Source organism: Cervus canadensis, chromosome 1 (genome assembly GCF_019320065.1).
Source record: "Cervus canadensis isolate Bull #8, Minnesota chromosome 1, ASM1932006v1, whole genome shotgun sequence".
Lineage (NCBI taxonomy): Eukaryota > Metazoa > Chordata > Mammalia > Artiodactyla > Cervidae > Cervus > Cervus canadensis.
Window position 1 is genome coordinate 117847792 of NC_057386.1, and position 17118 is coordinate 117864909.

Here is a 17118-nt window from a genome sequence, read left to right on the forward strand (position 1 = left end):
AAGCCAAGAAATCTAATTATATCATGAGGTAACTAACTGAGACCAGTGCATTATTAAAAGGGAGCTTAATACAGTTATTATATGTTTGCAATTCATAGCAAAAGTCCCAGCATTTCCCTTTCCTCTCCAACCAAACCACTCACTTTTTTCAAAACCCACTTCTAAGCAAATCGTGACTAGAAAGTCACTCCTGATCAATCATACTAACTACCACAGGATGCAGAAGTGAATAGCTCCTTATTGACTACAGGGGACTTCCCTGGTGGCTTCCCTGCAATGTGGGAGACCTGCGTTTGACCCTTGGGTTGGGAAGATCCCCTGGAGGAGGGCATGGCAACCCACTCCAGTCTTTTTGCCTGGAGAATCCCCATGGACAGAGGAGCCTGGGGTCACAAAGAGTCAGACATGACTAAGTGACTAAGCACACAAGCACACATTGACTACAGGACAAAACAGCATTTGATTTTCAAGATTTTCCCCTAACTGGGCTTAAAACTGTCTTAACTTTCTGTTTCAAGAACTCCTTCAAGCCAAGCTAGTCATTCCCCAAAGCATCATGTTCATTACAACTTCTCCTTCTTAATTTGTTCTTCATCTAAAACATTCTTTCTTCTAAGGCTTAACTCCATTTCCACCTTCTACATGAAGACTTTTTAAACCACTTTACCTCACAGTAATTATCCCTTCCTCTAACTTCTATTCATCTGTCTATGTGGCACATTTTATTTAATAATTTACTAGGGAAAACCTCAAATGTTTCTGAACCTTCCCAACACACACACAGAGGGTTCTCTCAAAATTTCTATCTAAACTGGCCACCCAAGATTGGCTATTATCTTTGATGACTCTCTTATACATACATACATACACACACGCGCACACACACACACATTTATTGGACACATGCAATGGTTACTCTGGGCTTCCCAGGAGGCTCAATGAGAAGAATCCACCTGCCAGTGCAGGAGATGGAGCACACAGGGGTTCGATCCCTGGGTTAAGAAGATCCCCTGGAGAAGTAAATGGCTACCCACCCCTATATTCTTGCCTGGAGAATCCCATGGACAGAGGAGCTTAGTGGGCTACTGTCCCTGGGGTGGCAAAAGAGTCGGACACGACGCAGTGACTATACAACAACACAATGGTTAATTCGATGTTAAGCCCCTTATAATGTGTTATATAACTTATTCTTTTATCAGCACATCCATTTCTTCATCAAGTCTTGTGAATTCTACCCTATAAAATTTTCTCAATCCCATCCTCATCTCTTCATCTTTACTGTTAGGATCTATTACAGGATCTTAGTCTCTCCCACCTAGACTACTGCAATGAATTTCTCTGCCCTCAGCTTTCTGCCTTCCAATGCACCCCGTTTATTGTTGAGTGACAGCAAAACTAAGTCACTCTCCTGGGTAAAAACCTCTGGTGACTCCAAACCTTTTATCTTGATGAGACCCTTAACAACACAACCCCCGTTTACCGCCACAGATTCATTATACTTTCCCCCTTGCTAGAAATACTCTTCGGTGTTTGCCTTGTAAACACCTCTTCTTTCAAGACCCAGCCACCAGAGGTTTTCCCATCCAGAACTTTCCTTGACACTCCTGGCTGACAGAATCTCCATTTGTGTTTGCACAAAATTAATAGTTTTATTTTCTACCAATTACATTATAATGGTTATAAGGCTATTTCGCGTCTCTACCTCCCACCACTGAGTCTGTTCAGTACACAGCTCTGCATTCTGTATTCCCGTGGGCAAACCCAGGATATGGTGCAAACTACCCCGAAAAAACACTGGTTGAAGACAATTACTAGAACTTTCAAAAAATTTTTCAGAGAGCCTAGAACATAGGTAGACCTATGTCCTATGTTAACTTTCAAGGAAGCCTATTTTTATAGGAGCCCGGAGCCTCCCTGGTGAGGCACTCACCACAGAGCAAGCCTAATATCGGACTGGGGCAGCGGCAGAAAAGGCCTGACCGCCACACTGACGAAGAGTCGAGTCTCACTGTCCAACTCCGGTCGCGGCTGAGGGAGCGGAGTGTGACTGACTGAGGAAAATACTGGGCCACCTGCCGGAGGGGTAGTTGTTGTCAGACTGATTAACAGAGTAGCAACAGGTCCCAGCCGACTGCCTGACAGGCTAGAGGCAGAAACAAATGAAGGCCTGCCTCGTCGCCTTCGAAAAAGAAGAGAGACAGCAAACGAAAAGTTGCAAACACACCGAACACGAGCTTCACGCCGCGTTTCACGCGGAGGATGACCGGAAAAGCCAGGGGGATGGCCAACCTCACAGAGTGCGCGTGCGCAGCAGACTGTCCTTCTCCTCCTCCGCTTCCTTATCCCCTCCCCCAGCCTCCCCAGCACTGCCGTCCGCCCCCCGCCCCCCTACGCGGCCCCGCCCTCTCACCCTCGACCCGCGCGGGCTTCGCCGAGTGCGCACGCGCGGCAGCTCCATTTCCCCGCCCCTCACGTGGCTCCTCACTCTCAGCCTAGGCTGGCGTGAGCCTGGTGGGCAGTACACGTGCGCGCACCCGCCCCTGCCCGCCTAAACTACGTGGTCCCAGGCTCGGCGTTTCCTCCACTACAGCCTTCCCAGCACCTACTGCCAGAACCCGGCGTCATGGCTGCCGCCATTCCCCGCGCCGCTTCTCTCTCCCCATTATTTCCCCTTCTTCTGTTCCTCCTCTCCGCTCCGCAAGACAGCAGTGGCCTGCACACCAAGGGCGCCCTTCCCCTGGATACAGTCACTTTCTACAAGGTAAAGGGGCCAGGGATCTCGCGCGCAGGTGCAGCCAGACCGCCCAGGGGAGCGCGCACCCGTGAGGGGACGCAGGGGACTGAGAGCTGGCAGGAGGTGGTCTGTAGCGACGGTCCGGGGAGACTTCCCACCGTCCTGTAGGACTGACGGACTCTGGGCCGAGACCGTATCCTGACCAGAGAGCATATGATCGAGGGTCCCCAAGCACCTTTGCAGTATTTGCATTTGCTTCCTCTTTTGCTGAAGAATTGCGGAGATGCAGTCTTCCAGTAGCCTAAGGGAAGAGGGCGGTGCCGGGCGAGATCCAATCCTTGAGTCCCAAGTAGGAGAACCGGAGGGCGGTGCGAGGCGGATGCCCCCAGGCTCCAAGCGGACCTGGAGCGAAGGTCGAAACGCGTGGCTTGTTAGCCTGCGTTTCAGCGCCCCTCACGCGTTGGCTTCGATTGCAACTACTGTATAGATAATCTGCGTCTCCTTAAAAAGTGCAGGTTTTAAGAATAAGTTTCGGTTCGTCCACCCTGTAGTGAAGGCTTGGTGACAGATAAAATCTGGTCGAGACATGGAAGGATTCGCCTCTACCCCTGCCTCCATATTTACAGGATTGGGGTCTTGGCCTGGGTAGAAGGTCGTTGGGAATATTGAAGGCTGAATGCAGTCCCAGTCCTCTAATTTTGCACCTTTTTAACCTCGCCCATTGTGATGGGAAAGCTGAGTGTTGAGAAGAGAGCCAGTCGTTTTATTTTCTTAATACCCATTGCTGGGAAGTGAAACCAAGAAGTGGAGCTCTAAATCTGTCTCAGTCGATTGAACTCAAATATTTTTGAAAGGGTTCCCCGTTGTGGAGTTGGCACCTGTGGCTCATTGAATGCAAAGTTTCAGGAATTCAAAAGTGTAGGTATGACCAGTTGGTTGTCAGGCACACCCCCACAGAACCCTTTGCTTTGGGGGCCTTTCTTGGCAAAGGGAACCTGCTACCACCCAAACATGGATATGGGGTAATATCACAGACCAAATGTGACTTAGAGGGAAACTTCGCACTGTTAATGGTAGGAGTATTTCCTCATTGATTGGTGTGTCTCCATCTTTATAGCTACCACCCTAGTCTAGGCTGTATCTTAAGTAGTTTCCTCACTAGTCTCCAGATTTTCACTCTGGAGCCTCTCAGTCCACACAGTAGCTGAATTCCTGCATAATCTGATACCTGCTTCCCTCTCCTCTCATCAGACCTTAACGATTCACCTTTTTGTCCCCTCTGCTTCAACCACACTTCTGGTGCTCTGTCCTCTGGCTGTTCCTAGCTCCTTATTGCCTTAGGCCCTTGTACTTGGAGTTCTTTGTGACTAGAACATTCTTTGCCCAATCTTTGAAAGGTTGGTTGCTCCTCTTCATTCAGGCTTGGGTTAAAGGTTACCTTTTCAAATTTCCTCCACCCCCTCCACTCCACGGGTTTTTCTGGTGGCTCAGACAGGAAAAAATCTGCCTGTAGTGCAGGAAACCTGGGTTCCATCCTGGGTCTGGGAAATCCCCTGGAGAAGGGAATGGTTACCCACTGCAGTATTCTTGCCTGGAGAATCCCCATGGACAGAGGATCCTGGCAGGCTGCAGTCCACAGGGTTGCAGAGTTGCACACGAATGAGCGATTAACACTAGCTTTCTCAGATTTCCCCCTCGTGCAGTCTGAAGTGCCAGTCACATTGCTCTGATTTCTCTGAACTCACTCACATCACTGATTTTTTTTTCTTGTCTAGTGTATCGTCTCCCACACTAGAATATTATATACTTGTGAAGAACTACCTTGTCTATCTTGTTCACTGATCATCTGCACGACCTAGCAGTTTACCTGTTACCTAGAAAATGCTCAGTAATAATCTGTTGAATGAACAAATGTTTTTTCCAGTCTGTTTTTAAATCTCACTCTCTTCCATCACTGCAGAACAAAAGGGAGCTTCCTAGGGTTACCCCAGGGGTCTTTCTATGATCTCCAGTGTTGTTTTTTGTTTGTTTGCTTCTTGCCCTTTACGATCACTAAAAATAAGAGACCCTGTCTGTTTGCTTTACTTTTATGTTCACTTAGAACAGTGCCTGGCAATGATAGGCTGTCAGTACCTTTTTATTCAATGAATGGATGATGAACTCATCAATACATTGAAGAAACAAGATGCCTAAATGTAGGTTAATGTGGAGCAGATTCCTCAAGGATGAGGAAAGGAGAGAGATTTCTAAAGCAGTTCAAAGGTACAGATTGAATAAAAGAACAAGAAAAAATGAATCATGCAATGTTTGCCTTTCAAACAAGGGCTTCCCTTGTGGCTCAGCTGGTAAAGAATCCACCTGCAGTGCAGGAGACCTGGGTTCGATCCCTGGGTTGGGAAGATCCCCTGGAGAAGGGAAAGGCTACCCACTCCAGTATTCTGGCCTGGAGAATTCCATGGATTACATAGTCCTTGGGGTTGCAAAGAGTCGGACATGACTTAGTGATTTTCACTTTCACTTTGCCATTCAAAACCATTCTGTGATGGCTAAAAATGGTGAAAATAAAAGATGAAGTCCTCTCTATTCTATTTCAGTATTAAACCACTGTATGATTATTAATCCTGGAGAAGGGAGTGGCAATACACTCCAGTATTCTTGTCTGGAGAATTCCATGGACAGAGGAGCCTGGTGAGCTATGGTCCATGGGGTCACAGAGTCGGACACGACTGAGTGACCTAACACACACACACACACACACAGAGACGTGATTATTAATATTATATCATGTGTTTTCGTAAAAAAATTTTCTCCTTGGACATGTTGCATCTGCTACCAAAGCCTACCCCGGCTTTGTTCATTTATTAGATATTTTTGGAGTATCTGTCACATGCTAGGTGCTGTTGGGCACTAGGGATACAGCAGAAAACAGGTCAGAGGGTCCTTACTCTCATAAATGTATATTCTAGTGGAGAGGACTGACAACAAGCAAATAAGGATTTCAGAGAGTGACTAATGAAGAAACTGGTGCAGGGTAGCATGATAGAGTATGATGGAAAGGAAGCAGAATTAGATGGTATGAGTGCAGGAGGCCTCTCTGTTATGATAGTTTATTTGTACTCAACTTTGATAACCATGGAAAGGACCAGGGAAAGGGCACTCCAGCCAGTAGAGACAGCAAATGAAAAGGACCTGAGTGGGCATGTTTTGTTGAAACTAAAATAAGACTAAATGGGCCAGAGGGATGTGATCTGATTTATATTTTTAAGTCTTCCCTGCTTTTTAGGCTCCAGAGCTCAGACTTCTGGGGATCAGTGACCATTTAAAGATTACGTGTTCTGGACCCTTTTCCCTCTTCCCTTGTGTCCCTGGGCACTGTTATATATTTTTTAAAACCAAATGGACATCAAACAAGGAACACGGACTGACAAAAACTGGAATAGTGTCAGCTTGATTTAACTACAGCAGTGATTGCGTGTTGAAAAATTAACCAGCCATGATGACTTTGATTAGAAAAATAAAAGGTTGTAGGAGGGAAGGCAGTGCTATTGACCTGAGGGAGCTTATTAGATAAAAATCTGTGCATTGGGTAAAACCATCAAAGTGAAGTTTTGCATTTTCTCGTTAAGTTAAACATAGAATTCCTATATGTAGTTCCACTCCTAGGTATGTTCCCAGAAGAGCTGAAAAGAGGTGTTTAGACAAAAGCCTGTACACAAATGTTTATAACAACACTATTCACAAATAACCATAAGGTAGAAACAACTCAAATATCCCTCAACTGATGCATGGATAAACAAAATATGATATATCCATACAATGGAATATTTATTTGACCATAAAAAGGAATGAAATACTGATGCATGCTACAGCATGAATGAATCTTGAAAACATTATGCTAAGTGAAAGAAGCCACACACAAAAGGTCACTTAGGAGGAGGACTGAGGAATGACTGCTTAATGGATATGTGGTTCCTTTTCAATGATGAAAATGGAAAATATTCTGGAAGTAGGTATTAGTGATGGTTGTGCAGCATAGTTAATGTGATAAATTCCACTGAATTGTACACTTTAAAATGGCAAATTTTATGTGATGTAAATTTTACAATTAAAATAAAAATCTTGATCTTGACAGTTTAGATCCTAGAGATCTAGCATAACTGCCTATGTTAACCAATCTAAACTGATCTACCTGGTTTAGAGAGGGAACATTGTCGCAAGCCTAGCCTCTCAGCAGCTTCCTGTGAACCCTAAAATTGCAGAGTTCAAACTCTGGACCTCCTCACCAGAGCGTCTTTCATGGTACCAGCTCCTTTATAGATGGTTGGTTGGTCCCTTGCCACGGAAAGGTCCCCTGGGATGATGGGCATGACAGGGGCTAACCTAGTGTGCGCTAAGGGTAGGCTTCCTTAGTCTTACCAAAAGGGCCACTGGAAGAGAAGGCCTTAGAACATCTACAGCATTGTTTATTGCAGACAGTTTGATTAGTGTGAGCAACTACTTAATGGGGTCCCCGGGACACAGCAAACATCATCAGATGATTAAATGAATCGAGGGATGAAGGAACGAATGAATGACTGTGAAAGCTTATCTCCCCTGTGGGCTTGCTTTCCACTCTTGGTTTCCCTTGGGAAACGGAATTAACCCCAAAGGTCCTTGGGAACCCTCACTTGCTCAGCTCTATATGCCCTCAGGTCATTCCCAAAAGCAAGTTCGTCCTGGTGAAGTTTGACACCCAGTACCCCTATGGTGAGAAGCAGGATGAGTTCAAGCGTCTGGCTGAAAACTCAGCTTCCAGTGATGATCTCCTGGTGGCAGAGGTGGGGATCTCAGGTATGGATAAGTCTGGAATGACTGAGGAGGGCAGAGGGGGAATAAACTAGGGGTTACTTCCCTATTTGTCAGAACACCCCAGCATCTTCCTGTCTGAGCCACACATGTCTAGTGTAAATGGGGTCATTGCCTTTCAAGGAGTCTGGTACCCACGACAGGCTTGGCTTGAGCAGATTCTATGACCACAGAAACTCAGCTCAAATGTTTACTATGTGCCAGGCCACTGTGCTAAGTGTTTTACGTGTATGTCATCCTTGTGGCAGCTCTGTGAAAAGTTTTATGATCCCCAAATGAAGAAACAGATGCTTAGGGAAACTTGCTCAAGATTATAAAGTGATCGACCTAGGATTGGAACCCCACACTTCCTATACCACTACCCAGTAATAGGTGGTCTTGGCGAGGTATAAGCAACTAGTTGTCATCGTGTCAGCCCTTGGGGCTGCTACTGCCTGTTGGGAAAGACATAGCAAATAGTAACAGCTACCACATGTTGGACTTCCCTGGTGGGTAAAGAATCCACCTGCCAATGGAGGAGACGCAGGTTCAATCCCTGGGTCGGGAAGACGCCCTGGAGGAGGGAATGGCAACCCACTCCAGTATTCTTGCCTGGGCAATCCCTGGACAGAGGAGACTAATGGGCTATGTCCATGGGGTCGCAAAGGAGTCAGACACATCTGAAAGACCAAAACAACCACCACCACATATTAAACACTTAACTCTGCCAGGTTAATCTGCACATATCCCCTTATTGGGCCCTCCCAACAGCCCTCAAGTGTTAGGGGCCATGTTCATTACCTACCACACATTCCCTTAGCTCCAGCCAGACTATACTTTGTAATCCTTACACACACGCAGCTCATTACTGCCTCAGAGCTTTTGCACTTGCAGTCCTTTCTGCCTGAAACACTCTTCCCACATCTTGATATGTCTGGCTGCTTCGTTTTCGGGTCCATCAGTTCATGTCACCTTCACAGGGAGGCCTTCTCACCCAGTCACTGTGTCACCGTTTCATTTTTGTCATGGCACTAATCACTTAAGTTCTTTTATCATCTCTCTTCTCACCCTTTGAAGAGTGTAAGCTCTTGAGGTCAGGGAGTGTGGTACTCTTAATCACAACTAAGTCCCGAGCACTTAGAGGACAGCCCCTGGCACATAGTGGCACGTATAACAAATATGCAGAATTCCCCCTTTTCAGATGAGGAAAATGAAGGTTAGAGAGGTTAAAGGACTTGACTAATGCCACGTGGTTAGGAAGTAGCAGAGGAGGAATTCTGACAGCCGGAATTCTCCTCGGCTCAGACAGGCCTCACAGCAACCTCCTGCCATGCCTTCCTTGGGGTCTTGTTCCTCATTTCTGGTTTCCATTCACAGATTATGGCGACAAGCTGAATATGGAGCTGAGTGAGAAATACAAGCTGGACAAAGAGAACTACCCGGTCTTCTATCTCTTCCAGGATGGGGACTTTGAGAACCCAATCCTGTATAGTGGGGCAGTTAAGGTTGGAGCCATCCAGCGCTGGCTAAAGGGACATGGGATCTACCTAGGTATGCCTGGATGCCTGCCTGCATATGACACCCTTGCTGGGGAGTTCATCAGGGCCTCTGGTGTAGAGGCCCGCCAGTCCCTCTTGAAGCAGGGGCAGGACAACCTTGCAAGTGTGAAGGAGACTGACAAGAAGTGGGCCGAGCAGTACCTTAAGATCATGGGAAAGATTTTGGACCAAGGTGAGGATTTCCCAGCATCAGAGATGACCAGGATCACCAAGCTGATTGAGAAGAACAAGATGAGTGATGGGAAGAAGGAAGAACTCCAGAAGAGCTTAAACATTTTGACTGCCTTCCAGAAGAAGGGGGGTGAGAAGGAGGAGCTGTGAGAAGGCACTCCAGGGTTTGGTGGGGTGGGGAGGGGTAAGTTACCTTCTGGCTGTGAAACTCTCCTGGGATATAAGGGAGTGGTAGGAAAACTGGCACAAAACCAGAAATCTGAGCATGCGTGGATACTGACGCTGTTGTGATATCTTGGAACATCTCTATAGCTGGTCGGGGATAGCTGGTGAACACTTAGATGGCTTGTGAAATTCCCCCTCAGAAGGAATTGGTGCTATAGAGGAGTATACTGCCCAGGTTCTTGACAGGTATGATTCTGATCCCAATTAAAGTTTCTGTGTTTTCGTTAAGTAGACCTGTAGACATCCAGTTTTCTTTTACAAATTATACTTTGCCCTGTGGCCTGCTTTTTCCTTGGAACTTGTTTTTTTAAAGCTAAGGTGGTGTGGACTCTGGTCTACCAGGGTAACAGACTATCCTGGTAACACTGTGGAAACTAGTCTGAGCTCAAGACCTACCTTTAATTTCCTTTCCACAGGTGTTGAGATTCAGATGGACTGACTGGGGCTGGTCGAATGCATTATCGGTTTTCTGGTCCTTGAAGTTGAATAGTAGTATATTCTTGCCCATACTCCGTGAGATACATATAGCAGATTCTTAGTTTTACCAATATAATCTGGTAGGTTTCTTTAAAAGAGTTGCATTTAGACAGCTAAATGATATAACTCAGTTCAGTTTGAAAATTTCTTTAGAAAGGGATTGTTTTCCATCTTGTCACCTTGTTGCTGTTGATTACTCAGTAACCACCAGCTTTTTAATAAGCAGAGTGGGAGAGCACTGTACTGACTTTCAAATCTCTTCTCAGGAGTGATGCGCAATTAACTGCAATAGTAAGCTTCATGGTAACATTCACATTCCATACTTAACTATTTGAAAATATCAAACTGCAGCTTATAAAATGTCTAACTGCACCCACACAAAGAAATTTAAGTTGAGCAGAGTTGGCAAATAAAACTTTAAATTGTTTGTTCCTCCATTTCAGCCAGATTGGGTATTTAAAATCACTGGAAACAAAAAATATAGCAAAACTCATGTTTAATTGGATGGAACAACAAAAAAAATCACACAGCTTAGGCTAACAATTCAAACTAACTAGATAAAAAGATGTTCAAACCTAAACACCTGCCCATAGCCAGCATGGATACTCTCAACATTTGACAAAAGAATAACTATTTATATATTAGGCCCAATAATTTAAATATGTCCCCTACTCATTATTTCAGTTCTAACTGAAAAATCTGGAAGATCTTTTTCCATGCTTCTCACTCGTAAACTTGTTCAGCTGTTCTAGTTTTTTTCTCATCTACCTTAAACAGAGTCATTTCCAAAGAATGAAGTATTTGTTCTCTTTTAGAAATTAGAGTAAGACAAATGACAGGTAGAGAAACAACTCTAAAACTAAATTCAGTCCTCCAATGTGGTCTCATTTCTCAATTGTAAGGGGAAAGAGAAAAGTGGCAACCCACCCACGGGCATTTCATTGGATGGGTCCATGCCTTCTATCATTATAAGCCTAGGGTCTTGAGTTGAAGAAATGTGGGCTATTGGATAGGACTGGATTATCATACATCTAAGACTCTGCATAAATATTTTTCATTAAAGGTAGACCGTGTTTCTCATTTAGAATCTGCAGTGATTCGTATATGCCACACACAAATCTTCCCTAACACATCCAACGGATTCCTTCCCTCTACTTCTTAGCATATAATTACTAATATTGTGTGGCTCAGATGCTACTAACTAGACTGTAATAAAGGCTATGGCTTCCTAGAATCAAATGTTACACAGTTTTTAAGGGAATTTCCAGATAAACTGAAGCACAGTGAGCCCCTGGAGCCAACCTGAGTCCTGTTCTAAAGAACCTGCAAGTTATCTCAAATAGTGCCAAGGGTAATTTTACTAATAGTCCTTGGTAATTGGTGGTATATACACACAAGTGGCATTACAATTGCTTTAGGAAAGAATGGTTCTTCAATAGAGAACCTCTAAGATTCAAGATGAAGAATGTGAGATGGGGAGGGATGGGGAAACTCTGATTTTTAGCTCATTTCATCAATGCTTAAAAGTTTGAATCTTAACCAATCCCTTACCTTACTGCCTGGCCTTAGTAGCCTTACCTGCAATAACTGCCTTTCTCATCTGTAAAACAGTACATTATCTGGGACCCACTTTTACTAGGTATGCGGAAGCTGAGGTTGCAAAAAACCTCTACGCTCAAGCATAAACACAGGTACCCCACAAATAATTTTTATAAGCATTTGGCTCATGGTTGCTAACCCTCTGCTTGTTACTATGAAATACACGTCTGCATCAAGGCAGTGACAGCATCTCAAAAACAGGGAACATGAAAAAAATATAAACCGGAGTCCACCTTTTGAGGAACTCAAAAGTGGCAGTGGGAAACAGCCAAGTGCCCGCTTTCCCTTAAAGGGGAAAGAAATGCTGAGGCGGCACTCACTCGTGGCTGAAGCAGCGAAAACTGGCTTTTCCAGGGCTCAGTTAAGGGCATTTAATATCACAGGATAGAAAAGAAACGAGGAAGAAAAACAAACAGCTCTTCCCACTGTGTTGCATGTATGAATAAACGTTTGATCTCAGTCTGTAGGTTCATATACTCTTGGATTAAAAAAACCATGTCATCAGTCTGCCTGAAATCCTCTAGTAACTTCCCACTGAATTTAGAAATCTTATTCCTTCCCCGGGCTACAATATCCTGATTGCTCTAATCCCCACTCCACCTTCTATCTCAGTCTGTACCCCTCTTCCACTCCTTTAAGTCCCAGGCACTTGAGCCATTTTTCCCAGTCACTGGAACATGCTTAGCAGTCTGCTGCCTCTGACTTGTATTCCCTTTTCCAAGACTGACTCTTCCTCATTCAGGTCAGATGGCACTACCTGAGAGGTCCTCTGGAGACCCCGCCTGTCATATACCCTGACTTATTTTATTAGTCAGGAATTAATTACAAACTAGTATTTATCTTTATTGTCTCTTCCCCCACTTCAGCCACTAGGATACACAGTCTCATTTACCATTATATCAGCATAGCCTAACGTGGAATCTGGCACACAGTAAATAAATGCCCAATACATGTATAAATCTAATTAATGAATACTAGCGTGCAAGGTGCTAAAAGGACTAGTGTGGCCTTGGAGTAATTTTAAATTCACAAGTATTATCATTTTTCTGAGGAATAATAACAATACAAAATTGAAATAAATTATACCATTTAAAAGGTTGTGGCTTCTAAGAACACGAACAAAAAGGAACCAGGCAAAAGTGCCAAATTGAAAGTGTTTTATATAAATTAACCCATCCAGTTTAAAGTAGATTTGCTATGCTTCACTTAATTCTGAAGAAGGAAGAATATATGCTTCCCATGTTAATAAATCAGAGCAAAAAAGTAGGAAGAGTTTCAATAACAAGGCTGTAGATACACTGAAACCCCTTTTTATATTAAAAGTTAAAATGAAAGACAAATCCAGATTGAACATAGTGACTGCAAAATATAATGCAATTTTGAACAATTAAAATTATGAAAATATACAAAATTGATGGGCAACACAACTAGGCATTTGTACATTTTCCATTATGTGGAGAACACTAAAAGTTTCTCTTTTATCCACATCAGATATATGATTTAAACCAAATGTTTGCTTTGGAGAGTCTTAACTTAGGATCTCAGTAGTATAAAAAGCAGTAATATTTCAGTCTGTAAACAGTAGTCTTTTTTTTTTCTCCTTTCCTTTTTTTTTTTAAATATCAATTTTCCACACAAAATAAAACAAAAAACCCAAACAAAGTAAAAACAGCAGCAGCAGCAATGAGTTATTTGGGAATTCTTTTCAAATACCAATGACATACAATTGCTGGAGGGTGCTTTTTACTCATGTAAGAATATATATATATATATATATATTTTTTTTTTAACTGTACACAATTTATAGTGCATGACAGTTTCCAAAAGAACAGATCAATAAAAGATATTGGCCATTTCTGCATAATTTCATTCTTTTTACAATTCTCTCAAAATGTAAGAGGTTGGATCTAGTTGAAATGCTACATTTAGTAGGGAAATCAGTAAGTAACAAAGAAGCATAACCCCAATGTAACATTATTTGTCACTAAAACCAGTAGAGGACCCAGATGCCCCTAGGAAAGAAAATAGGTAGGTAGACCACTGGAGTCACACACTGTCCCTGAGGACCAAGGCCAGCTCACTGAGCACACATATTCTAGAATGATCATGGTCAGTTGATAGACTTGTTTCAAAGAGCATTTCTACTTCTATGTACAGTATTTTTGGATATTCAGAGAAACATCATTTCAAGAACACATGCCATACACACAGAGCCCCACCCCCCCACACACAAAAGTTCCATCTAAACAGGCCATAGTTTCATGAAATGTTATTAGATTTGGAATCAATCAATGTTTAATTCATCTTGTTCAAAGCAGTTCTTTCCTTCTGGGATGGGGTATGACAGTTGTGGCTACCAATTAACATCAAAACTAGTTTTTTGAAATTACTGGATGGACTAAGATTTCCAACAAGTCTTATTTTGAAAAGGTAATTCAGCAATTTTCAAAACAGTTTCCTTGCAAGTTGAGACAGTTATCACCCTATCAAATTGTGAATCTAAGAAAGTCTTAATGATGGAAACAAAATGCAATTGTTTTGCATAAAGAGATTTTCCAAGCTCTTTCTGGTTGCTTTTAAAAAAAGTATCACATTTCACTAGAGAAGTGAGTTGGAAAGGACTTGGAAGGTCTTCAAGACCAATCCTCCATTAGATACTTGAATTTCCTTATCAAATTCATTTTTTTGCTTTTTCAGAATTACTAACTTTAATGGTATTTGGATAACAAAGACCAAAGACAAAAGCACAGATTCCAACACAAAAAAATTACCAAAGCAATTGTATAAAATGTGTAATATATTCAAGAGCAATGTTTACCTTTTCTGTCAGACCAACCTCTGAAGCTACAGTCTTGGGGAGCTCCAGGTGAACAAGGTAAAACACCATCCTGGTGTAACTCTCATTTGAAAAAAGTAAATGCAACCTCAAACCCAACTGATAATGTTCCTTTTGCCAGCCTAAAACTTAAAACCTAGATTAAATCCATATTAATATACATTCTTTCCTTTCTTCCTTCCCAACCCCCCCACTTAAAAAACACTAAGTATTAAATCTTTTATCTTCAAGCATATATACACGTGTATATATGCTTGAAAATATACGTATATGTGTAAAAGCAAATATATATATATATATATATATATCTCACAAAACCAATGACACTGGTATTAGACTTGGCCTGCATAAATTATGTACACCTCTCTTCTTTAAAACAGTGATTCCTATCTTTCCCAAACAGACAAAAGATAGCAAGCTAGTCCTCAGCAGGCTTATAAGTGGTCTGACCTACTTTCCCCTCCAAACAGCTGTAAGTTAACAGAAGCCTGTCTCTGATTTAACTCTCGCAGGAGCTAAGATGGGGATGTCTTGGCCACTGGCATTATTAAGCCGAAAAACGAGGGCCTGTGATCATCTGAGTGATGCCCTTCAGTGGCAGGTGCTTAGGCCAAATTTAATTGGAAGCCCTTTGAGTACCTACCTTGGGTTTTGTGGGAGCCAAGCAGCTGGAAGGAGGGCCTGCTCCCAATCATGGTCCCCCTCTACTGGCTTCCTGCTTCCTAAGGCTCAAGGACCAGACCAAAACACCCACTGCTATAATGGTAGGGCCATTCAGCTGCTCTGAGTTCAATGCTTTATGCTTAATTTCTATTGCTGCTTTTATAGGACACCCCCACCACCAACCACCACCACCAGATGTTTCTGGTGACAGAAGAGAAGAAGAAAAGTGGGGTTCTCTTGTGGCTGCCATATGCATATGAACATGTATAAAAAGTGGTCAAACCCAGACAAGGGTCCTGCTTCTGGTTTATATACAATAATTTAATCAGTTGTATACATTTAATACCTAAAAAATTAATTCACGATCAAAGTCCTTCATGCATTTTATGAGGAAGTTCTGGATTTAAAATGATGGTCAACCAGATGTAGTTTTTGCCTGGGAAGATGATGTCATTTTCTGTTGTAGAATCATCAGTGCCCGTGGTTCACGCTAACTTTTAAATTTTTAGTTTCTTTGTGGTCTCAAGTCTTTTTTTCAGCAGCTCCCCAATTTCCAGAAGTGAGTGCAGATAACTGCTCTGCACTTTCCCTTGTACAGTCTTTGAAAATTTTCTCTCTTCCTACAAAGGAAATAAGAATGAGTGGCCTTGCTCAGAAAGCATTCCCCCAGATTATAGTTTTTCGCATGTAAGTTAAAATTACCACTTAACTCCATCAGAAGCTCCATCACAATGGAGTGGGTCATTTTCAATTTCATTAAATGCAAAGATGGCTAAACTCATCACAGATGTCTATTTCTCCATGTGACTTTTCACTGAGACCCTGTTGCTTTAGCATTACTTTTCTTTCAAGTAATCTTAGTTATAAATTATATCAAGTCAGAAAATTGAGATTTCTGATCAAGGAAAAAAGTCAGAAAAATTATTACCAAGTACTTTGGCCATAAAGTCACTACTGTTTTCTGATGAGCTACATACAAAGTAGAAAAACTGAGATTTCTTACTATTAGAGTCATCAGGAAACAGGAAAAAAGCAGAAATTTATTATTAATTTAGACATTATCACAGCCACTTTTTAAAGGCATCAAATTTACCAGTATCATCTTTTCTAGCTACAATACTGACACGCCTCCCTCCATTTTAATAAAGTCCACAGATTCCAGAGGCCAAACAACTAAAAAAGACCAAAGTTTTCCTAAGGCTGCTCAAATACGTGAGTTAAATATTTGCTGCTCATTTGACCTGTGGTAGAGAGCACAAAAAATAAAGGGGATGGATGGAGTGTTTAAATATGGAAAGAAGATTGGCTGAAAACTGTTTAGCTTTATGTGAATTTGGCAGTATTTTAAAGCCCAAAAGAAACCAGATAAGCACACTTTATTACCCAAATGTGCATTAAAAGGTATGTACACAAATCTATTTTATTCAGTACTACATATTCTTTCCTCTTAGAATTTTTTTACCATGTACAGATTTTACTTTTTGAAAAATGTAAGGCTTAAAAAGAGGAAAACAAAGATACTAAAAATTAATAATCCATCAATTAGTACCTCTAATGACCTATATTCATTCTATACAGTCTATATTCATTCTAAAGTACATAGGAAAACAGTTGAATATACAGCTTAACTGGCTAAAACCAAACTTCTAGGTATCACTTGTCTGCTTCCTTTAATCAATCTTTGGAAATGTTAAATGCTCTGAGCCCTTTCCCACAGTAAGCAGTTTGTTCAAAGCTCTAATACGTTGATGTTGTTTACAGAAGAGGGGCTTACAATCTTTTAAAGCTGGTGTGCCAAGCAAGATTCCATTCATTCCCTTCCTTCCAAGGGTCTGGGTGGAGGTCTTGGGCTAGGATGGTGGGTGCCTCAGGTTACTGGGGGAGCTCAGTCATCAGCAGAGGCTCACATTAGACAAACTACACAAGAAAATCATTTCCTTAAGATCAGAGTTCCATCACTGGAACAACGAGCTAGAAACAGGTGGCTCCACAACTGCCTTTCTGGCACCTTCCAAAATCCTAAACCTACT

General features: G+C 42.4%; 3 protein-coding genes across 7 annotated transcripts in view; 1 reads left to right on the forward strand and 2 right to left on the reverse strand.

Annotated features, from left to right (window-relative positions):
• The window catches only part of TMEM116 (transmembrane protein 116), a 40242-nt gene extending 37190 nt beyond the window's left edge, over positions 1-3052 (reverse strand). Inside the window, exons 1-2 of one of the 5 annotated variants that reach the window (XM_043439352.1) lie at positions 2970-3040; positions 1931-2072 (exon numbers count right to left, since the gene is read on the reverse strand). The gene's annotated coding sequence lies outside the window, so the exon portion shown is untranslated. Of the gene's footprint in view, positions 1-1930; positions 2371-2820 lie in introns of those variants that run through there. The other 4 variants (XM_043439344.1, XM_043439367.1, XM_043439338.1 and 1 more) reach the window with 4 other exon arrangements.
• Positions 2453-9744, forward strand: ERP29 (endoplasmic reticulum protein 29). The gene is made up of 3 exons (XM_043439376.1): positions 2453-2761; positions 7426-7564; positions 8936-9744. Exons 1-3 carry the CDS (start codon positions 2624-2626, stop codon positions 9436-9438), a joined length of 780 nt encoding a protein of 259 aa, XP_043295311.1. The 5' UTR covers positions 2453-2623; the 3' UTR covers positions 9439-9744.
• Positions 9745-10469: 725 nt separating this feature from the next.
• NAA25 (N-alpha-acetyltransferase 25, NatB auxiliary subunit) overlaps positions 10470-17118 on the reverse strand; it is a 64544-nt gene continuing 57895 nt past the window's right edge. Inside the window, exon 24 of the mRNA XM_043439273.1 lies at positions 10470-15708. Within this exon, the coding sequence (XP_043295208.1) occupies positions 15586-15708 (123 nt within the window). The 3' untranslated portion in view covers positions 10470-15585. The remainder of the gene's footprint in view (positions 15709-17118) is intronic.